Source organism: Musca autumnalis, unplaced genomic scaffold (genome assembly GCF_047663935.1).
Source record: "Musca autumnalis isolate F117 unplaced genomic scaffold, ASM4766393v1 scaffold_4, whole genome shotgun sequence".
In the NCBI taxonomy this organism is placed as follows: Eukaryota; Metazoa; Arthropoda; class Insecta; order Diptera; family Muscidae; genus Musca; species Musca autumnalis.
In genome coordinates, this window is record NW_027411977.1 from 2,879,488 (window position 1) to 2,903,885 (window position 24,398).

The window sequence follows — 24,398 nt, forward strand, 5'->3', positions numbered from 1 at the left end:
TCAGGTGGAAAGTTTTATACCCCCAACGAAGACTACCAAATTTCAGCCATTTCGGAGGGATATTGAGGACACAACCTTCAAAACACTGGAAATCCTGAGGTACCGCTCTATGGGGGCTATATGAAGACGTGGACCTATACCGAAAAATTTCAGGTGGAAAGTTTTATACCCACAGCGAAGACAAAATGCCAAATTTCAGTCATTTCGGTGGGATATTGAGACCACAGCCTTCAAAATACCGGAAATCCGAAGGTACCGTTCTAAGGGGGCTATATGAAAACGTGGACCTATGTCAACAAATTTCAGGTGGAGTGTTTTATACCCCCAACGAAGACTTAATTCCAAATTTCAGCCATTTCGGAGGGATATTGAGGGCACTACCTTCAAAATACCAGAAATCCGGGGGTACCGTTCTATGGGGTTTATATGAAGACGTGGACCTATACCGATAAATTTCAGGTGGAAAGTTTTATACCCCCAACGAAGACTTAATACCAAATTTCAGCCATTTCAGAGGGATATTGAGGGCACAACCTTCAAAATACCGAATATCGGTAGGTACCGTTCTATGGGGGCTTTATGAAGACGTGGACCTATGCGGACAGATTTCAGTTGTAAAGTTGCATACCCCTAACGAAGACTTAATACCAAATTTCAGCCATTTCGGATGGATATTTAGACCACAAATCCTTGAATATATTTTTGCATATGGTTTTGCATATGCTCACTTTATGCAAAAATGTAAAAATATGTCAAAATATGCACGATATGCAGAATATGCAAAATATGCAAAAATTTCTGTTTTTGTTTTGTTTGTTTAATTCGATTTATTTTGTAATAAAACGAGTTTTTGTCTAATCAGATTTTCTTTACGACCATCCTAACCATATATGCATTTGCATAGGATTCCGCTGTCTAGTGATCATCCAATTACATATATAGACGAGGAAGTAGGGGTTGGAGTAGTGTACATCTGCAGTTTGTGTACTTACTACCCCATTGAAATTGGTGGGCATTTGCGTTGCATCTCTGAGTGACGTTACGTAAGCTCATCTTTTTGTCCATCATCTTGCGGGTCGGGTCGTCAAATGGCATGTAGACTGATGATAGAGCACCATTGCCATTCTCCATTAAAACCGTTCACCATTACTTGCCGCCCTCGGACGAAGCGAAGACGTCAAAGTTGGTTCTGTTCAGAAACCATATTCTTGTATATACATATATATATGGCTCCTGGACTATTCCAATTTCTGCTTCAGAATTAATGGGGACAAGAGTAGTTCGGAGGCAGAAGTTTTATAATAGTGCAGATCGTCACCATAAAGTCGTATCTCCAAAAAAGTCAAAATTAGTTTTTTGATTGAATCGAATACATAAGACTAAAATACATGCTCTTGCAAAATTTCAAGCTTCTACGTTAAAAAAATAACGATCCTATTCAAGAAAAGGCATTTCGGAAAATGGGATAACATTGCAGATTTTATTGTAATGACCGACCCCAAATTCAAACGTTTCCGTTGTTTGATTTCATTACTTACTCGCATTCGTATATGATTGATAATATCCCATAAACTCGCCTTCATAAGATTAATATTCCATAAAACAGTTTTTTCTTTTTATAGCGTTTTTTGCTTCTCCTGTAAAATTAATATTTTGTTAGTTACGACTTTTAGTATTTATAGTGACGAGATTAATCTGTAATATGTGTAGCGCTACCATGCTCTTACTGAGTTGCGTGAGATGAATTCAGACGGAACCGGATCCATCCGAAACCGAAGTTGAGCTATCTCTCACGCTTCCCTCACCTACGGAGTCCACAACCACCCTAATATCCGTAGGGACCTTCTATAGAGATCTGGATTCTGAAGCTCAAGCATTTTCAATGTGAGCTTCGTGTCCACGGTAGGTCGAAAAGTCCATGCTGAAAACACCATTCTGTATGGGATTCCAGATATGGAGACCGCAGCAAGATTAGCCTATTTCCGAAATTCACCAAGGTCATTAACAGCCTGAACGAGGAAATCTCGCGATTTCTTGTTATGACAGTTAAAGGCATTAGCGCCCCTTGTTTAATTGGGCAACAACAAATTCTCCAGTTCGATAGGATAAAATGTTGAGGTGAGGGAGGGGTGATCCATAGGGAGGGAGGGGTGATCAGTTACCGTATATGATGAGCAGTGGAGGGAGAAAAGAACAAGTGAAATAAAAACAACCAGTATTAATTCTTAATATAAATATGATTGCTGTTTATTGTGTTTCTTTTCTTACTACAACAAAGATTACCTTTTGTAATCTGGGGTTGGCGCAGAGGCCTTGGTGCTTTCGCTTCTAGAGATAAAACAAAAGTGGACGCAGAGGTTCACGTGGATCGCAGAGGATCTTAGTGATCGCAGAGGATCGTGTTGATCGCAGAGGATCTTCGTTTATTACTAATACAACTACAATTATTCCAGTGAGAGAACAGTCTCTCCTATGTATCAAAATGAGCAAACCAACAACAACCGTCGCCCGTTGGTATCTACACTCTCCGGTCTCCGCAGAGGGAACTTGTAGAGGTAATACCCGAGCTGTCAATCAGCATCCGTGATCGACTGGGCTCGAGAAGTTGAAGGCCAACGTATCTAACTTATACACCCCTCTTTATCTTATTCCCCTTGGATTTCTGGACCTCCCTAGGAGGTCGATGAGAAACCTTCTTGGGCGAAAGCTGAAGCCTTCAAAAGAACAAACTCGTTACACAGTATTTTTATGTGAAGCTTTGTCGTCTTCTCAGAAGAGGAAGATCTTCCAGTTGACCCAACCACCTTGGCTTCTTTGCAGCCTGTGGTGGTTCCTAGACCCGACTTTTCCTCTGCTTTGCCCTTGCCTTGCGGGTTTGTGTCGGACTAAAAGGCAGACCTCTTCGCTTTTTTTCCTTTACGGAAGTCGTTTGGTTTATGGGTTAGACTCTTTAGTCTTCTTTATTTTCTTCAAGGTTGGGTTCGGCTTCGGAGTAAAGCTTGACTCCACCTTTTTGCTTGGGGCAATAGGTTTCGTCAATTATACTTTTTCCTTGCCGCCGCAGCTTCCTTAGAGATTTTGGCTTGAACGTCTTCTGGGGCTAAGAGTAAGATCTGTCTACCTGAAGTTTACGACGGTTACATATCTCGAATTTACTCATGTACCTCAGCTTGCTTCTGATGAAGAAGACCTACTTCTCAGCATGCAAATTCGGATCTCGTCCCATGAATTAGTTAAAATTCAGATGGACTATTACAAGACTATCTAACGGGGAAAATCAGACAGACTGACAAACATGGCTAATTTTTTCATTTAACTTAAACATAAATTTAGTTTTTGAGGGGCCTAAAACCATTATTTCAGCCTTAATTCTAAAGGTTTAAATTCTAAATAAATATTATTAGATCTACTTACACTTTGAGGCTGCTTCGAATTTTTCGCTTTTCTTTTTCCGCCGCCATTTCCACGGTTTGAAGAAACGACCCAAAGCACTTAATTTGCTTTTACGCTCCAAAGGTGGTGTGCGTGTGCCAGAACCTAAACTATTTGTACGCAATGCAGCACCGTTTTGTTTTTTAGCTGGAAAGAGAAGAAAAGTTGTGAGAACATCATTAGAAGTTATTTCAAAGAATTACAAATACAATGGCACATATCAAGGAATAAAATGAAGGAGATAATGCGTGAGCATCCCTACAACTAATCGAGACGCACTACAAAAGCCAAACTTCACTTAAACATTATACCGTGAGAAACTGCAACAACTTAGGGGGGTTTACTAACTAGGGGTACATATTAACTGCACATTTTCCATTATTTCAATAAACCCCACAAAGTTTTGAAACCACGCCTTATTACTCTCATATTCTCTTTTATAAAAGTTTAAAGCATTTCAGTTATAGTTATATTCTATCTATTGTCAGAATAAAAGTTTTAGACATAGTTAATGGGAAAATAAACAGCATCACAGCACAGTCAGTATTCCCAGACACTAAGGGAATAGAGTTAAGTAAAAGCAACAGCAAACGCAACTTCCTGTATAACCATGTTAGGAGGCAAAAATAAAAACGCCAACAACAACAGCAAAAAAGTCGGTACACATTTTGAGGTGCATCATGTGCCAACGCTACTGGTTATTAACTGTTGTTGTGGCTTATCGTTGGCAGTGGGGAGGGAGACAGGTAGCTCTCCACCACATGGCCATAAACTATAGAGTGTGATGATGATGATTCGCGAGTGAGTGAGGAGGCAGTGTAGGCCACATGAACAATGCTGGTTTTAATAACACACTAACTGACTGAAATCGAAATTGGTAAGTGACGTATAAAATGTGCGCTGTGACGTCGTTGTTGAGTCAATCGACATTGTTTTTGCTACAACGTAATATTTGTGCTTTTATTAGTGGCAGTGAAGATTTGAAGAGGTGCGGAATATGGTTTTAATAAACACGCAATAACTGTATGTGAAGGAATATTTTACGATGCAGTCTTTGGAGTAAATTAGAAATACACAAACGAGGAGTCTGCTTGGCGAACAATGCAAATGATGGTAAATAAAAACAATGATGTGAACATTAAAATGAGGCAGTAAAGCAGATAACCAACGCTTAAAGAAACGTTGATATACGTTGAGAGAATAAATAACAATAATCAGACTTTTCAATGCTACAGTGTAAACCACCGGAGAAACAAAATTTTCTATAGAATTGAAGTCATCCGTAGGGGCTTCTATAGACTAGAATAGCATTTGTAGGGGATCTCTGTAGACTGGAAGACCTACGTTGGAGGTTTCTATAGAATAGAAGACATCCGTGGGGATCTGTAGATTAGAAGACCTCCGTTTCTGTAGAATAGAATATATCCGTAGGGGGCTTCTATAGAATGGAAGACATTCGTAGGGAGCTTCTATAGAATTGAAGACATTCGTTGGGCGTTTCTGTAGAATAGAAGACATCCGCGGGGGGGCTTCTATAGGGCTTCTATATAATTGAAAATGTTTGTAGGTGCTTCTATAGTCTAGAGGACATTCGTAGGGGGTTTCTGTAGATTAGAAGATATCCGTAGGGGGTTTCTGTAGATTAGGAGACACCCGTAGGGGGTTTCTGTAGAATAGAATGCATCCGTAGGGGGCTTTTATAGAATTTAAGACATCCATTGTGGCTTCTATAGACTAGCATGAGCAGCATTAGTAGGCGGCTTTTTATAATAGAAGACATTCGTAGGGGATCTCTGTAGATTAGAAGACCTCCGTTAGAGGTTTCTGTAGAATAGAAGACATCCGTAAAGGATCTGTAGATTAGAAGACCTACGTTAGGGATTTCTGTAGAATACAAGATATCCGTAGGGGGCTTCTATAGAATGGAAGACATTCGTAGGGGGGCTTCTATAGAATAGAAGACATTCGTAGGGAGCTTCTATAGAATTGAAGACATTCGTTGGGGGTTTCTGTAGAATAGAAGACATCCGTAGGGGGCTTCTATAGAATTGAAGATATTTGTAGGTGCTTCTATAGTCTAGACGACATTCGTAGGGGGTTTCTGTAGAAGACAACCGTAGGACTTCTATGGACTAGAAGACATTCGTAGGGGGTTTCTGTAGATTAGGAGACATCCGAAGGAGGTTTCTGTAGAATAGAATACATCCGTAGGGGGCTTTTATAGAATTGAAGACATCCATAAGGGCTTCTATAGACTAGCATTAGCAGCATTAGTAGGGTGCTTTTATATAATAGAAGACATTCGAAGGGGGTTTCTATAAAGTAGAAGGCATTCGTAGGGGCTTTCTGTAGAAGGGAAAACATTCGTAAGGGGTTTCTAAAGAATAGAAGACATCGGTAGGGGGCTTCTATAGAATAGAATAGAAGGCATCCTAGGGGTCAAATTAACTTTTGCGAGTAAAACATACAAAAATTTCGGGCCTACCACAGAAAGGATAACACGGTGCGCCTTAACTAATTTTAAATGGAAGGTGCTTACACCTGGGAAGTTTTTGCAGATTCTGAAACTACAATGCTCATAGATGGGAAATATCAAGAAACAAAAAAATCGCCGGAGGGATTTTCAAATAAATCGCAATTTAAGTTCACATTTTTAGGGGTTCTTTAGGTTTTCACGATGTTGCTTGGAAACCGCGAGTCCTATGTAAATGGGCGTAAAGAAAATGTTGTAGCTGTGAAAATTCTACACAAGAATGAATCTTATGATATTTTCGTAGGTTTTACCGTTTTTGAGATATAGAAGTTCAAATTGAGACAATGCACTGACTGTATCGCCTCCTTATAAAACAATGACATTACTGCAATTTCCCAAATTAAACATATATATCTTGAAAATGGTACAACCTTGGAAAAAATAAATCATTCAGTCTTTTAGAGAATTTTCACAGCTTCAACATTATCTTTAGTCCCATTTTGATATGACTTGCGGTTTCCAAGCAAAATCTGGAAGACTTAAGATAAAAACCTAAAAATTTGAACTGAACCTCTATATCTCAAAAATGGTAAAACCTACGAAAGAAAACTAATGGTCAGTCTTGTAGAGAATTTTCACAGCTACAACATTCTCTTTAGACTAATTTCGATACGACTTGCGGTTTCCAAGCAAAATCGTGAAAACCTAAAAAACCCTAAAATTGTGAGTTTTGATCGCGATTTATTTAAAAATCCCTCCTGCTATTTTTTCTGTTTTTTTTATTTTTCTTATCTATGAACATTGCTGTTTCAGAATCCGCGAAATCTTCCCATGTGTAAGCGGTTTTGATATTGTTTTATAAGGAGGCGATACAGTCAGTGCATTGTCTCAATTTGAACTTCTATATGTCAAAAACGGTAAAACCTATAAAAATATCATAAAGGTCAATCTTGTAGAGAATTTTCACAGCTACAACACTTTCTCCAGGCCCATTTTAATAGGGCTCGGGGTTTCCAAGCAAAATCATGAAAACCTATAGAACCCCTAAAAATGTGAACTTATGTAAATCGCGATTTATTTGAAAATCCCTCCGGCGATTTTTTTTGGTTTGGTTTTAATATTTCTCATCTATGAGCAATGCAGTTTCAGAATCTGCAAAAACTTACCAGGTGTAAGCACCTTCCATTTAAATTTAGTTAAGGCACACCGTGATAACCTAAAGTTCCGATTTTATGGAAAAGTGAACTCCCACGGAAAATTTTAAGTCGATTGTGTAAAATCGAGTTCAATATATTTTCCATAACAAATAGACGACGTAGATTTGACGTCTTCGATAAATCAAAAATGGTTGTATCGATCAAAAAAAGATACATGGAAATACTTGTTTTATTTTCTTTTGGCAAAATAGTGGACAATGGGAATCAACGTGGTACTGTGGTTAGTTAGCATGTCTGCAAAGCGCGAGTGAGTTTTTGCTCCAACATAAAACGGCACATTTTTCGGTGGTGGTTAAAGGTTCTCAGTAATAGACATCGTCGGTGTCATGCTTAAGTGTTCCATATGCCATTTTTGACTTTTTGAGATACAGGTGGTTTCAAGGGTTTTCCGGTATGTTCTTTCTGAATTTCTAGTCGACTTTCCCCTATCTGCTCTAGTTTCCGAGATATCCACGCCTCGATGGAAAAGCATAAACTTTTTTCAGTTATGAAATGAATATCTTAAAAACTTAGAAGTTTAAAAACACATTTCAAAAATCAGAATTTTAATTTTCGATTTAGAAGTATTTAATTTATTGAGGCAAATATGGAAAATTTTTTTGTCACTTTGTTCCATGTGATTGACAATATTTCACATTTGTGTCATAAGTGCGGATATGGAACAAATCGACAAAAATTCTTTTTTTAAAAAAAATCTCTATAACTTTTATATTCCAATACATATTCTTCTAAATTTTTGCAAGTATGTTCTATATACTACTATTAATATTTCAAGTCAAAAATATAAATATTTGCTTTAGTCAGCTCCACACAGTTGTGACCCAAAACATTAAAATGCGAATATCTCAAAACGGGCAAATGGCGTATGGAACACTTAAGCATGACACCGACGAGTTATTAAATCTAGTGAACTAGTTCACTACCATAGTTCGTTTGCGTATCAGCTATTTCATAAAAAAGGATAGAAAAACTCACACGCGATTCTTTAATAGAAACGGTGTCCTTTGAACTATATAGTGATCTAGGTTGTTTAAATGAACTAAATTTTAACAACTCTACTCAGTAGTAGCCAAGGCATATTTATATAAGGTAGAAGTGACTCTTACTCTTTTTTACTCTTACTTTTTTGTAAATTTAGTTTTCAAAATGTAATAGGGTCTACACATGAAATTTGAAACTTCGAAATTTGTTACCATAAAATACTGCTTGTTATCCTAAACGTGTCGCCGTGGTGCAATGGTATGCACACCCGCCTTGCACGCCAAAGGTCATGGGTTCGATTCCCAGGGCAGGCAACATAAAATTTTCAACGGTGGCAAAATACTCCTCAGTGATGTTGGCGACATTTTCTGAGTATTTCAGCCTTGTAAAACTTCTCTGCAAGTGGTGTATTAGGACACGCCGTTCGGACTCGGCAATAAACAGTAGGTCCCGTATCACTGAGCTAATATAAATCGGGGTACACTCATTGATATGAGAGAAGATTCCCTTGTCACATCTGGGATGTTTGTTGAAAAATTATTATCCTAAACGAGTTATAAAAATTACCTAAGAGAGTTCAGAATGCGTTATATTTACATTTTGATTCAAATTTGTTCTATTTGAGAGGATTTTCAAAATGTATTGTTTTCCTGAAAAAAAAATTGTGGAACGACCCTATTATTCAATATTTTCTTTGACAATTAATTTTCAATAACAACAATGTTGTATTTGTAAATTTGTTAGTTGTTGTAATTCATGTATATACCTTGTATAAATTTGCCTTGGTAATAGACTTGATCTGGCTATGTCATGTCGTAATATTTTTGACAGAGTAAAATATAATATGATCTGATGTGAGAAAATTGTCAATTATCGGTATTTTCTCCCAATATGTTTAGTATTTTGACAAACGACTAAATTCCTCCAATTTTATGTCTCATCTCGTAAACATTTCCCTTACATCCAGATATCAATGCGAAGTGAGTGCTATTTGTGAATAACCAAGTTGTGAGAATTTCAATTCCTAAAACAGAAAAAAAAAACATTGGAAAGCATAAAATGATGGCATCGCTGTAATGTCGCCTGTTTGCATGATGCTTTTTGTGTGCAACTTTTTTAAACTTTAATGTCTGTTGTGCTGAGACAGCGCTAATCGCTGCAGCATAAAAGCATTGTCACACAAAAACCACCCAGGTAATACTGATAGGTAGGTGGGTAGGTCGACGCTACATTTTGCAGATAGTGGATCTTAGAATTGCGGTATTTGTAGTGTAGAGTAAATAAAGAAAGAACAAGAATAGCAGCAGACAATAACAAAAGACGACGACGAAAGAAAAACTCATTAAATACAATCATGGGATTGCTGATGGGAATTGAGGAAGGAAACGCCACAACGGCAGAACATGCAATTGCCGCTACAACAAATGTTATGGTTATGTTCACAAGTTTTTAATGCAGCAAAAGAGGAGCATCAGAGCACTAAAGCAACGAAAAGCGTTTGCTAGGCAAATCAAAGCATATGAGTGGCGGCAACGGCATCGCTGGCATATTGCATGCCTTTATGTAGACATATTTGTATGGCAGTTTAACGCTTAAATTGCACTTTGTCTTTGGCGAATTGTTGTCGAATGCATGCCCGAACAATGTTCACAACTTTGACGATGCTCTTGTGCCATTTACCAAGCATACATTGACTTTTGTACAGCATGGACGGACAGACGGACAATCGGATGGATGGATGGGTGATAGAGGCTTGCATGCATGCATGTCGCTGTTTAGGGGGCATCAACATGTGGAGCAGGCATCCCATGTGTACATCAGTGGATTAATTGTTGTGGCCACTGTTTGCCGCGCCAATAAGTGATGGCATTTTCGGTTGTTCGCTTAATTTATGGCAAAGTGTCACGTGACTGTTGCGGCATTTTAACGGTTACCAGCAAAATGTTGTGTTGCACAAAATGAACAGAGAATGTGAAACCATTTTGGTTAAACAAACACAAATTAAAATTTATATGAACCGCACAGCAGCCAACCAACATTCAGGGTGGTGATGGGGATGTTTGCGAAAAGACCGTAGACATCAACAATACAGGAGACACAAATCATGATTACATTTGATTGTTTTAAATTGTAATGAATGTGACATTTGAATATGTTATATGTATGTACATATTTTATTTTATACAAGTCTAAGGCCATAGTTCAATCTATGCAAAAAATCTGGTAGATGCATGCTTCGTAAGGTAACGAAACACTATTTCCACTGGCATGATTAAAAAATGTTTTTTCGTTTTTTTTAAAGCTGATGGGTCACATCTTGTTTTATTATAATTTTCCACAATTATCCAAAACCTATCCTATTAAACTCAAGGAAATATTAATACCAGCAAATTAGTATATGGGGATTCCTGAGTGAAATTGGACACTTTTTCAAAAAGTGGATTTTGATGTCCAAAATATTTCAGTATATTTTAAGATTTTTTTTTTTGACCAAAGGTTCGAGAGTTACCGCGCCTTGAAAAAATCGAGTTCTGTAAAAACTGTATTCTGTATTGGTCCAAATAAAAAACTCCTATATACAAAAAGCCTACAGTGCAGTACACTTATACCTCGATTTGCGTTTATGATTGGTTCCGACTCAAATTGAAACAAAGCAAATCAAAACACATGTTTTCAATAATTTCATCACAAAATTCAAAGCCACAAATACTTTTAATAACGCAAATCGATTCGATCGAATTTTTGGCTTAACGAAAATCGAAACAACGCAAGTCGAGGTATTAGTGTTTTTTTTATATTTTTTATTAAAAAAAAAACAAGTAATACCAAAAAAAAAATCTAAACAATTTCTCGTTGGAGTCGAGCTTAATGACTGATGATGTTTGCAAGTGAAAAAGGAAAGCCGAAGATTCGAAACCACACAACCACCACTATGTGACATGTTTCGCCATTGGTAGAGGCTCATCAGACATTCATTGTCCATTCATTTGTTTGGCTTCTACGACAAACTCTCCTTTGGAAGTTATGAGTTTTGGCTCCGAACGCCAACACGCCGTGACAACACTTTTTCCCTGTGTTTTTCAAAATTTTGCCTATTAGGGCAATATTAAAGAAGTTATGGTTTTTACAGAATTCGATTTTTTCAAGGCGCGAAAAATTTGGAACCTTTATTAAAAAAATAAAAAATCTGAAAATATTCTGAAATGTTTTGCTGAGGAGCAGCATCAACACAGCAAAAAACACTTTTGAAAAAGTGTCCGATTTTACTCAGAACTCCAAAAAAATCTAAAATTTGGACACTGTTTTTCAATATCAATGACTTTGATTTATTTAAGCATAAACAAATATTCCAATATCCCCACACACACTCACTTTTGGCATTTTCCAAGCATCGTTATTGTCCCATACGTTATTGTCCATTACGAGACGTAACAATTTTTGAAAAATGTTGAAACTATTTCATGAATTTAACTCATTTTCTCAACAATTTTGCAGATGATTATCGTTTTAACACTTTCGAAGTTAGGCATGCAATCATTCACTCAGTGCTCACTCTCAATCGTTTGAAAAAATTTCGAGTTAAATTACCACAATAAATTGTAATGAATCTTTTTCTTCGTTTCAACGTTTCCATAATTAGTTCGTTTCAATGCTTTAGGCCATTTTGTGTCTCCCAACCACCTCAGGGCTGTGTGTCAGAACCTTTCTTCGTTAGCTGTTATCTTTCGAATATCTTTTTTCCTACGAACAGTTCCCTTTAAGTAGATGTGAATAGATGAGAATGCGGTTGATAGGTGGCGGTTTGGGGTAAAAACCACCAAGTGGGTTTTAAGGTTAATTAGTCATAGTTTAGATTAATAGAAGCCAGATAAAATTGTGGCAAACTCATGATGAGTAAATAATAAAGGGAATTTCAAAGCAAAATGTATAAATTACATGATATATAATTATGAAAAAGTGTGGTGTACTTTTGGGCATATTATTTGTGGCATACTTTTAAATGCTTTATGGGATACTTATGCAAAAACAAAGATAAACTAATGTTAATACTGTATCATCAGCAACTACACGTAAAAGTACTGCATTTTGAACAAACAGTTGTAAATTCATTTCATTTGAAAGTAACTGCAATTATCACAATTCCCAAGATATTCAATTTAAAGAACAATAGGAAGAGAATACAATAAACCTATCAGTAAGAAATATCTATAAAGAAAACTGTATTCATCAATGCAAAGTGTAATAAACTTTGTACAACGGCAAACAACTGTCATCACCATCAGACATTTGAAAAAGAAGCAGCAATCAATATTCACTGTACGAAAACATCTGTGGTCAGTTACATTACATTGGAGCAGCCAGCCGACCAAGCGACCAACCAACCATGCATTCAAGCAATGGCAGCAGGTCAATTCCAGAGACACATTTAAAGAAACAAATTTACGCTTCAATGGAATTCGAATGGCACAAAGAAATGTAGTTTCATTCCAACGTTTTGTTTTGATGCTGTACTAGCTGATTGGATGACGGACTGACTGACTGATTGTTGCCGATGACTGTTATAATCATTGTTGCAGATCTCATTTAGTTACGCTTAAATACATGAGTTGCTTTTTGCTCCACAACTGCCACAACTATGGTCATTTCAGATTAGAAGTTCAACAATAGCAACAACAACATCGAGACGACGACAACAGCTTCAGGCCAAAGTTACACAGCTACTTAAAATTAATCGATAATGCAAAGTATGCACTTTGGCCATGTTGATTTGTTTCGTTCAGTCAGATAGCAGTACGAATAAAGGAACAGTTAAACGTGCTCATGCTATTGACTACTTATGATTTCGTTGTTGTTGTTCCACTAATAAGATTCATTGAACTTATGCTACTGTTTTTTGGTTTGTGGCTGATCGAACGGAGGATGTCTATTGAAGTGATGCTCTTATCTGTAATCTTTTAAAGACTGGTATTGATGGATAGCGATATTAATGCTAGACAATGATTCGATTCAAATTTGTAAAGCGTTTGTCTTTAATATACATTGAACAAGTTGAAAACAGTTTTGAGACCACAAAATAAAAACAAATAAAAGGGAGATAGTCAATTTTGCGACTGTTACATATTCTCAGCCTATGAAAGCGAAGAAACAAAAACAAATACCAAGGGTAAGGGACCCCAATTCCTGATGAAACTTTATACCTATTCCCTATATTATTAATAAAGAGAAATTTTTTTTCTTGACATTATAAGTCAATCTGCCGGAGTATGTAGAAATAAATTGCATTTTCCAAAACAGAAGTACATCAAATAATTGTGGTTAAAAGTGGCCTCATAGAGGGTTGTCGTTACTGTGTAATGTAAACATCTGTAAAAATACAAGTCGCAGAATTTATCAGAAAGAGTGGACTTGAGTATTTAACTGACAAATCAGGAATCTCAACTGTCGGACCATAATCAAGAGAATTGTGGGCTTTCCCCGGAAAATTAAATTGTACACTGAAATGGGGACTTTCGTCTTTGGGTTGGAGGTAATGGAGATAAAATTGTAGATTTTCATATCCCAGGAATCATGCACCAAGCTCCAGAAAAAAATATTGTTTTGTATGTTGTTGTTATGTACTGTTATACACTCCACGTCAGTAGAATAGAAGACCTCATTTTTTGTTAATGTTATCATATTTATCCCAAAACGAATGAATCTGTGTTTTTAATCTTGTGGGGATTTGAAGTCTATGATGTTCCATATCAAACACAGAAAAAATTACACTGTACAACACAAAAAATTAATTACAAGACAATTCGGCCAGATTATAAAAGAGGACCGAAAAAAAGAAGACACGTGTATCGGCGTTTTGAAGGTTTACGTCGGGATGTAACCTAAATAGGCGTGGCAAGTTCCGCCCATTTCTACAGGTTTTGAAATATTCGACATCAGATTCCTTGGAATCCTTGCATTTTAAGTATAATGTGTATTTGGCAATATTACTGACAAAAATGCGGGATATCTTTTTATGAAAAAATAACCCTCATGCTAGTCACTAAACGGGTCTTTTTGGTCCTGACAAAATTGACTGAATTAACACTAGAAACTTACACACATGTGCGTATAATGAATGATCATAGCAAATTTAGTTAGGATATGGGTAGTTACTTCGATTTCAAGGGTTAATTAGGTCAATTTTGTGAGAGCAGGAGTAGCTGCCATCATTATAGTATTTAGGACCATGCTAAAATCATGGACGTTAGGACTCCTATGTCGGATATATTCACTGGACAATAGCCGTAGACTATCCCCGCATTTTCACATACAATATCAGGAGCCGGGATAATAAAGTGACTGTTCTATCCTGATGACCAAAAATAAATGCCTATTTTTCATAGTACTATCGGAAAAATTATCACAAAATCATTTCGTGAAGAACACGAAACATAATTTTTTCTGTGTTTGATATGGAACATTATCGACTTTAGATCCCTACAAAATTAAAAACGTAGATTCAGTTGCTTCTCGATAAATAAGCTAACATTAACAGAAATTTAGGTGTTCTATTCTACTGACGTGGAGTGTACATCGAAACGAAAAAATATACAGAAATAATTACAAGTACACAAATATTACAAGGATATACTTTCGTGTTCCACAATTCTTAGGTGCCCAGTTTAAAATGTATTTGGATACGCTTTTATTTATTTTTTGTTGTCTTTCAGTTGAAATTTGTTTCCTTGCCGAAGTATAAACATGGGTACGTGTCATGTTATTGCTACTTGTAATGTGTAAACTATTATCGGCTTATAAAACGCGTTCATATCGCATTTGAACATCTTTGCTCGTTTGCGGTTAATTTCAAATGAAAATATACATATCAACAACAAAACCACATACAAACATAAATAAATTTCAATGAAAGTTGGCAATATTTGTGACACGATAGGCAAAACAGACTGCCCTACATTTGTTAGCAAAATAACACCTTATTGGTGGTCCCCTTACACACATACACATGTATTGTGGTCATAAATATACATATGTATGTACACACATACATATGATTAAGGTTCCCATTACATATTTAGTACTACGTACTACTTGGAGTAAGCTAACGACGCCCATAAACTGCCAGTAGAGTTTTATCTTTAGTCACTGTAATCATAAAAATGTTAAATCAGATGAACCAGACAATACATTAACGTAGAATTTTGTTGTTTCGACAACGAGTCCTTACAAATTAAATCTTGATATTCAAGGTCATCCGAATAGTATAAAAATCTGAAGCAAAATACTAGTACGCAAAAAATAAATAACCATAAATAATAAATACAAGGATGCCTGAGAGGACCAAAAAATATGAGGAGCCACGCGTATGGATGTGTAAAATATTACTTTAAGGGTTTACCCCTAGTTGTGCAGGCCAAAAAAACTCATTTGTCATAAATTTTTTTCCAAACAAAATACCAATATTTTTAAGTTGATCTTTTTTCTACCTGAAAGAGCACATCTTAAGCTACGTCTGGAATTTTTGTTGTTGAAAAAATATTGCATAGTTTTGTGGTAAATGGCTACCTTCGAAACCCTTTTTTGTAAAAGCGTTTTGCGGTGCCAACGATAGCTCGAAAACGGATGGGCCGATCTTCGTTTATTTTTTGTGGGCGTTTTAAGAACCTAATAATCTTGTCTTTAAGCGAAACAGAATTTAAAAAAAAATCGATTTAAAAAAATTGTTGGATAACAAAGTCAAAATTTCGATTTTAACGAAAAAATTGACCATTTTTGGTACAAAAATCGAGCAAAAATTAAAAAAAAACTGTCTCGCTTAAAGACAAGCTTTTTATGCATATAATATAAGATCGGTCAATTCGTTTTCGAGCTATCGTTGGCACCGACGTCAAAAATGCCATTTCGAGAAACACGCGTTTAAAGTTTCCACGCTACATACAAATCACAATAAATTGTTCCATTCCAATGCTCATATCTCAGGCAATTTTGCTCCGATCAAGTTGACATTTTTTGCGGTATACTTTATACTACCTTTACTTCAAAATAAGTCAATAATATTTTTTTCGATTTTTTAAAGTGACAAGTAGAGGTAACCCCTTAAAAGGTATCCTTCTTCTCTTTCTGAACTTTCGGGAAATATTTGGGGAATGATAAAGCTTGACTTTGAAATGAAAGTCTCCGAATTTTAATTTTTGTTTTGAATGTTAGTTCTAGCAGTTTACTAGAATATATAATTTTGCCCTTACCTATTTCATGGTTGCCCGTGGAAGTAAAATTTTAGGGCTATGATGCCAAGTATAGAAATATTCAACATTTTTATTAAAATTTTTTTCAAAATAAATTAATTTATTGTTAGGCACTTTTGTTCTTTCAGGTTCAAATATGAACAACATCGAATCACTCCTTCGGGTACCACCCACACAAGTATGGAAAAAAAATAAAAAAGTGCAGTTTAAGAACTCGTCTGGGATCGTTTTGCAATTTTTTGCGGCCCATGTTACGACGGTACAATTTTTTTTCGGAGGAAAGTCCATACTTCCTGAGAAATTGGACCAAAAGTAAATAAAACTATAGACGACACAAGTACTTATTTTCTTTACGTACGAGGTACGAGAGTGAGGGCATATCTCTCTCGGCACAGCTTAGTCTTACGTCCTCATTTGTTTCCTGAGATAATGGCTTAAAAGCTGAAAATGTCATATGATAAAATGCGGCGATAACTTTGCACATTGTAAAATGTCTTTCAATCGTCCATTAAATTCCATAAAGGTCTATATCGGATAACACCGCCGTTTAACACCTTTACATAAGTTAACAATTTTTCGCTTGAGTGTAGTTTAAGAGTTATTCGAGTATCGTTTTGAAATTTTTACCGAATGTATTCGTAGTGGTCTTGTTTACAGCAATATAACATTGTCGTTGGCACGTTCATGCTTCCCGATATAAAGGCTCAAAAACTCTAAAAAATGCAATTAAAATTATTGATAAATCCATTTCTTAGATGGGACTATGTCGGTCTATTCCTTCAGGTAGCTCTTATTTTATTATTACTATAAGTTCCATATTACTGTACATTCGAAATTTATTTCAAACAAGAAATCAATTATCAAAAGTCGTCTAACTAGGTCGTATAGTTCCTATACAAAGTTACATTCAATTTCGTATTCTCAGTTTTTTGAAATTCTCATAGGAAAAATTATGATGAAAGGCAAGATTTTAAATATAACTCCGATATATGCGCGACATTTTCATGGTTATAGCCTAGGCGACATAGAGAGTTCCTAGAAAATGGCGTTATTAACGGAAATAACTCAAGCAATTAGAGAAATTTGTCCCATCCCAATTGCCAATAACAAATCCAATAAGGATATAGATATTTATATTGATTTCTAGGATGTTACGACGTATTCGATATACCCATTTTCAATTGACTATCAGTTGTTCAAAAAATATCAATTGTCTACGTTATCATAGTTATGTAACTAGTTACTTATTGGTCCTACATTTTATTTCAGGAACTTTTGAATGATCTGAAGGACACACGACAAAAACATTCCAAGGACCAAATAAACATAAGTCATGTAGTTACTGGTAATGCAATGAATGGACTATTGGGTTTCCCAAGACTATTGAATTCACTGGTTACTGGTAATGCAATGAAGAGACAATAGACCCCCTCCTATGACATCCTCATGTTAAATTCACTAGTTTATAGCATTGTGAGTTTACCAGTAGCCAGCAAAATTCCAAGTTATTACCTAGTTACCCGAACAACTAGGTAACACCATAAGTAAAATAATATTTGTGTAAGTGTGTATATAAATTCTGAGATTCCACTGTAATTGGAAATAATATTTAATTAAACAATCTTATTCTGGTCAAGACTAACAATAAATAATTCATTAAGACGGTGGAATAGAAAACAAACCACACGGATTAACTGCTTCCGAGGTTAGTAATAAACATTTTTCCTTTAAAATAATATTAAAAATCACAATAAAACGATATGCGTTCATCGTTCATATGTACATTTTGCACTGAAAATACGACCCATTTGTGGTTTTTAACATTTCATATTCATAAGACGAGGCTTATTAAGAATTTTGCAAAAAAAATATACAATTTCAAATGTTTGCCTGATTGTTTTTTAAGATTGTGTTACAGATGGTGCTGATATCATTGGAAGCGATACAAACAACACACTTAAGCAGTCGAACAGTCACATTCAAAGCTAAAACTGAAATACGCTAAAATGATGATGTCAATTAAAAAATTATTATTTAAATTTTATATTAACGTTTTACACTCTCCATTGCTACCACGACAACTCCAGCAAATCATTTTAAATATTGCGATTTATTAAAAACATAAATAAAATTTGAAATCGTGGGGGAAGAACAACTAAATGATACTCAGAGCTCCGCTCACCGCAGTGATACACAAATAGAGAAAGAAATCTAAGTACGTATTATCAGCATCATCATCGTCATCATCAGCATTAGCCGCCATCCATATCTTATTTTACGGTCGTTGTATAGTTACTGACGCTGTCGCAAAAGGTGCTACACGCCGCAGCCCACTAAAAATCTAACAATAACCGGTTTTGTAAAAATTTGCATTAAAATTTGTGTCAAAATTTACATAAATTAAATTCGAATAAAAATGTAAACAACAAACAACCACAGAGTACTATCTGACAATTTGTATTATGACATTTCTCCATTGTATGAATAGCAATGACAACAACAATAACAAGAGCCGAGGGAAGGGGTATAACTAATTTTACTTTAGCTTTGCTTGATTGTAGCTACAATGTTTCACTTAAAAAACAACAACAACACACAAATGTTAAAGGTCAATTAAGAATGAATGGCAGTTCGAAAAGAAAACAACAAAACAACTGAGTTATAAATTTTAAAAATATTTTTCATTTTCGCGTTGGCTTTTTCAAAGTAAAAAAAGACAGACACAAAAATTCTGTAGACATGCCCATGCATTTAGCCATGCATGTTTCGCGTTGTTGGCCGATAGTAAATTTGCCCATATCTACACATTTATCTGTGATTGTAATGGAGAAAAAGATACGTAAAACACTTTACGTTTATTTATTGCCCGCCAATAGTTTGCGAAGAACGAGATAGAGAGCAACGTCAAATACAGTTTGCTGCTATTCCCATAAAAATGAACTCTGCGCAATTTCTCAGAGAAACGTTTTACATTGATTGAGAGAGATCCAAATTTTCTGTACAATGTAGAAAATTATAGCATGCTAGAAAAATATATGCGACCGGCATCCACAACAGAACAAATACATTCACGGAATAAAGAAAATAAACAAAAATGAACCATCACCGAGTTTTTATACCCTCAGCCTTTAGGCTAAAGAGGGTATTTACACTTTGATACGACCAAAAATGTGCCTCATCGAAATAATGGTTTTAGAACCCCAGGTATGTTTGTACGATATCCGTTTCAGACAATTTTGAGTAGATCTAGGAATGTCCGTCCGTCTGTCTGTCCGTCTGTCTCTCTGTCTGGCTGGCTGGTGCGCACGATAACTCTCGAACGGATCAATCGATTCGGTTCAAATTTTGGGTATCCAAATATTTTGTCCAGATTTGATTTAAGTTCGAAGATGGGCATTGTAGGTCCACCCCTTCAGGTACCTCCCCCACAAATGTTCAAAAATTGTCGCAAAACTTGTGCGCAAGATAACTCTCGAAGGGGGTAACAGAATTGAACCAAACTTTGCATATGGTAATACTACCTCTAGACATACATCAAGTTCGAATATGGATTATAACGGTCCACTCTTTCGGGTACCCCCCACACAAAATTTCGGAAAAGTTCAGTTTAGAGCCATCTCTCCAATCACTTTGATTTTTCAAGTTGTTTTCTGACCAGGGTTTAATTTTATCATATTTGTATTGGGCTTTTCGGTCATGTTTTTTTTTATTTTTGTTTTAGCAACTTGTATTCACTGCCCTCCATACGAAGGTACAAGTTTCATCAGGGGTAAGTCCATACTTCCTGAGAAAATAGCCTGAAAGTTGCAAAAAAAACCCTATGACACCGTGTGAGGTGGTTGGAGCGCAAAATAACTCTCGAACGGATCTGCCGATTCGGTCAAAAATTTGGCCTTAGTAATATCTTGTCCAAACATAGTTTAAGTCTGAAGATAAGCCATATCGGTCCACTCCTTCAGGTACCTCCCCCACAAAAGTTCAAAAATGTTCGGAAAAATTGTTCGTACGGTAACTCTTGAAGGGAGTGGCCGAATTGGTCTACACTTAAAACATCCTAATATATCTACCAGATATAGATCCGGTTCAAATATGTACTATATTTGTCCACTCCATCCGGTACCTCCCACACAAAATTTCGGATAAGTTCACTTTAAGAACTGCTCTGGAATCAATTTGATTTTTGTTGAAGAAACTTGCATTCGCTGCCTCAATTACGATGGTAAAAGTTTTTTAGGGGCAAGTCCATACTTCTTGAGCAAACAGCCCGAAGAGTGTAAAAACCCCCTATGGCACAATATGTTGTGGCTGGAGATCCACTTCCATAACGGTCAATGTCGATCCATTGCTTTTAGTATCTCCTCCGCAAAACTTTTGATCTTTAATCATAATCAACAGTTTTGTCGGTTCAAACGCCAAAATTTTTTAAAACCCCCTAAATACATACGTATTTTGGGAAAAAATTGTTTCAATATACACATGCTGAGGGTATATCTCTGTCGGCAACGCCGACTGATACTTTTTTACTTGTTATACCCTCAGCCTTTAGGCTAAGGAGGGTATATACACTTTGATACGATGAAAATGTGCCTCATCGAAATAATGGTTTTAGACCCCAAGTATGTTTGGACGAAATGTGTTTCAGACAATTTGGAGTCGATCTAGCCATGTCCGTCCGTCTGTCTGTCTGTCTGTCCTGCTGGCTGGAGCGCACGATAACTCTCGAACGGATGAACCGATTCGGTTCAAATTTTGGCTTTCGTAATATTTTGCCCAAACTTAGTTTAAGTTCGAAGATGGGCTATATCGGTCCACTCCTTCCGGTACCTCTCCCACAAAAGTTCGAAAATGTTCGGAAAATTTGTGCGCACGATAACTCTTTAAGGGAGTTACCGATTTGGCTCATACTTTGCCCATCGTGAAATATGTACCAGAGTTAGATGAGGTTTCAATATGGACTCAATAGGTCTACTCCTTCGGGTACCTCCCACACAAAATTTCGGATAAGTTCAGTTTAGGACCTGCTCTCGAATCGCTTTGGTTTTTGTTTTAGCAACTTGTATTCACTCACCCCCATACGACGGTACATGTTTCATCAGAGGCAAGTCCAAACTTCCTGAGAAAATAGCCTGAAAGTTTCACAAAAGCCCTATGACACTGTGTGAGGTGGTTGGAGCGCAAGATAACTCTCCAATGGATCTGCTGATTGAGTCCAAAATTTGGCCTTAGGAATATTTTGTCCAAACATAGTTTAAGTTCGAAGATAAGCTATATCGGTTCACTCCTTCAGGTACCTCCCCCACAATATTTCAAAAATGTTCGGAAAAATTTTCGTACGGTAACTTTTGAAGGGAGTGGCCGAATTGGTCCATACTTTACACATCTTATTATATCTACCAGATATAGATCAGGTTCAAATATGGACTATATTTGTCCACTTCATCCAGTACCTCCCAAACAAAATTTCGGATAAGTTCACTTTAAGACCTGCTCTCGAATCACTTTTATTTTTGTTGAAGCAACTTGCATTAGCAGCCTATATTACGGCAGTAAAAGTTTTTTCAGGGGCAAAACCACACTTCTTAAGCAGACAGCCCGAAGGGAGTAAAACCCCCTATTTCACCATATGTAGTGGCTGGAGATCGACTTCCATAATGGTCAATGTTGATAAATTCCTTTAAGCAATTCCCCCGCAAAACTTCTGCTCTTTAATCTTATCAACATTTTTGTCGGTTCATACGTTCAAAATTTTTAAAACCCTCTAAATACATACGTTTTTTGGGCAAAAATTGTTTCAATATATGTACACAGGCTGAGGGTATATCTCTGTCGGCCAAGCCAACTGATACTTTTTTTACTTGTTTTTATTTAAAAATAAAGAATAACTTTGTAATCTAAAATGACGTTGATGGATATTAGAAAATAGTTTTCAGTGGTACAGCATAAGATTTGGATTTTCTTTTCCCCGCAAAAACTCTGATTACCCAATAATCGGATTATATATAACTTTTTGTTTTAGCAACTTGTATTCACTCACCCCCATACGACGGTACATGTTTCATCAGAGGCAAGTCCAAACTTCCTGAGAAAATAGCCTGAAAGTTTCACAAAAGCCCTATGACACTGTGTGAGGTGGTTGGAGCGCAAGATAACTCTCCAATGGATCTGCTGATTGAGTCCAAAATTTGGCCTTAGGAATATTTTGTCCAAACATAGTTTAAGTTCGAAGATAAGCTATATCGGTTCACTCCTTCAGGTACCTCCCCCACAATATTTCAAAAATGTTCGGAAAAATTTTCGTACGGTAACTTTTGAAGGGAGTGGCCGAATTGGTCCATACTTTACACATCTTATTATATCTACCAGATATAGATCAGGTTCAAATATGGACTATATTTGTCCACTTCATCCAGTACCTCCCAAACAAAATTTCGGATAAGTTCACTTTAAGACCTGCTCTCGAATCACTTTTATTTTTGTTGAAGCAACTTGCATTAGCAGCCTATATTACGGCAGTAAAAGTTTTTTCAGGGGCAAAACCACACTTCTTAAGCAGACAGCCCGAAGGGAGTAAAACCCCCTATTTCACCATATGTAGTGGCTGGAGATCGACTTCCATAATGGTCAATGTTGATAAATTCCTTTAAGCAATTCCCCCGCAAAACTTCTGCTCTTTAATCTTATCAACATTTTTGTCGGTTCATACGTTCAAAATTTTTAAAACCCTCTAAATACATACGTTTTTTGGGCAAAAATTGTTTCAATATATGTACACAGGCTGAGGGTATATCTCTGTCGGCCAAGCCAACTGATACTTTTTTTACTTGTTTTTATTTAAAAATAAAGAATAACTTTGTAATCTAAAATGACGTTGATGGATATTAGAAAATAGTTTTCAGTGGTACAGCATAAGATTTGGATTTTCTTTTCCCCGCAAAAACTCTGATTACCCAATAATCGGATTATATATAACTTTTTCGTAGACGTAACTATATACAAATTAACCTAACCAAGTAAGTAGTTATTCTATGACCACAAAAATATATGTTATAATTTTAGAACTGTTGAGGTGAAGTTATGCTCAATTTCATCTCACTCCCTCCTTAGCCTAAAGGCTGAGGGTATATACACTTTGATACGATGAAAATGTGCCTCATCGAAATAATGGTTTTAGACCCCAAGTATGTTTGGACGAAATGTGTTTCAGACAATTTGGAGTCGATCTAGCTATGTCCGTCCGTCTGTCTGTCTGTCTGTCTGTCTGTCCTGCTGGCTGGAGCGCACGATAACTCTCGAACCGATGAACCGATTCGGTTCAAATTTTGGCTTTCGTAATATTTTGCCCAAACTTAGTTTAAGTTCGAAGATGGGCTATATCGGTCCACTCCTTCCGGTACCTCCCCCACAAAAGTTCGAAAAAGTTCGGAAAATTTGTGCGCACGATAACTCTTTAAGGGGGTAACCGATTTGGTTCATACTTTGCTCATCGTCAAATATGTACCAGACTTAGATGAGGTTCCAATATGGGCTCAATAGGTCTACTCCTTCGGGTACCTCCCACACAAAATTTCGGATAAGTTCAGTTTAGGACCTGCTCTCGAATCGCTTTGGTTTTTATTTTAGCAACTTGTATTCACTGCCCCCCATACGACGGTACAAGTTTCAGCAGGGGCAAGTCCAAACTTCCTGAGAAAATAGCTTGAAAGTTTCACAAAACCCCTATGACACCGTGTGGGGTGGTTGGAGCGCAAGATAACTCTCCAACGGATCTGCTGATTGGGTCCAAATTTTAGCCTTAGTAAAATTTGTCCAAACATAGTTTAAGTTCGAAGATAAGCCATATCGGTCCACTCCTTCAGGTACCTCCCCCACAAAATTTCAAAAATATTCGGAAAAATTATTCGTACGGTAACTTTTGAAGGGAGTGGCCGAATTGGTACATACTTAACACATCTTAATATATCTACGAGATATAGATCAGGACCAAATATGGACTATATTTGTCCACTTCATCCAGTACCTCCCAAACAAAATTTCGGATAAGTTCACTTTAAGACC

The 24,398-nt window shown here is 36.5% G+C and overlaps 1 protein-coding gene across 19 annotated transcripts in view; it reads right to left on the minus strand.

The window, feature by feature from the left end:
• LOC141404013 (phosphatase and actin regulator 1) overlaps nucleotides 1-24,398 on the minus strand; it is a 553,592-nt gene that overhangs the window by 239,402 nt on the left and 289,792 nt on the right. For all 19 annotated transcript variants that reach the window (XM_073987202.1, XM_073987199.1, XM_073987207.1 and 16 more), the window contains one exon: nucleotides 3,415-3,579. In XM_073987202.1, the coding sequence (XP_073843303.1) occupies nucleotides 3,415-3,579 (165 nt within the window). The remainder of the gene's footprint in view (nucleotides 1-3,414; nucleotides 3,580-24,398) is intronic.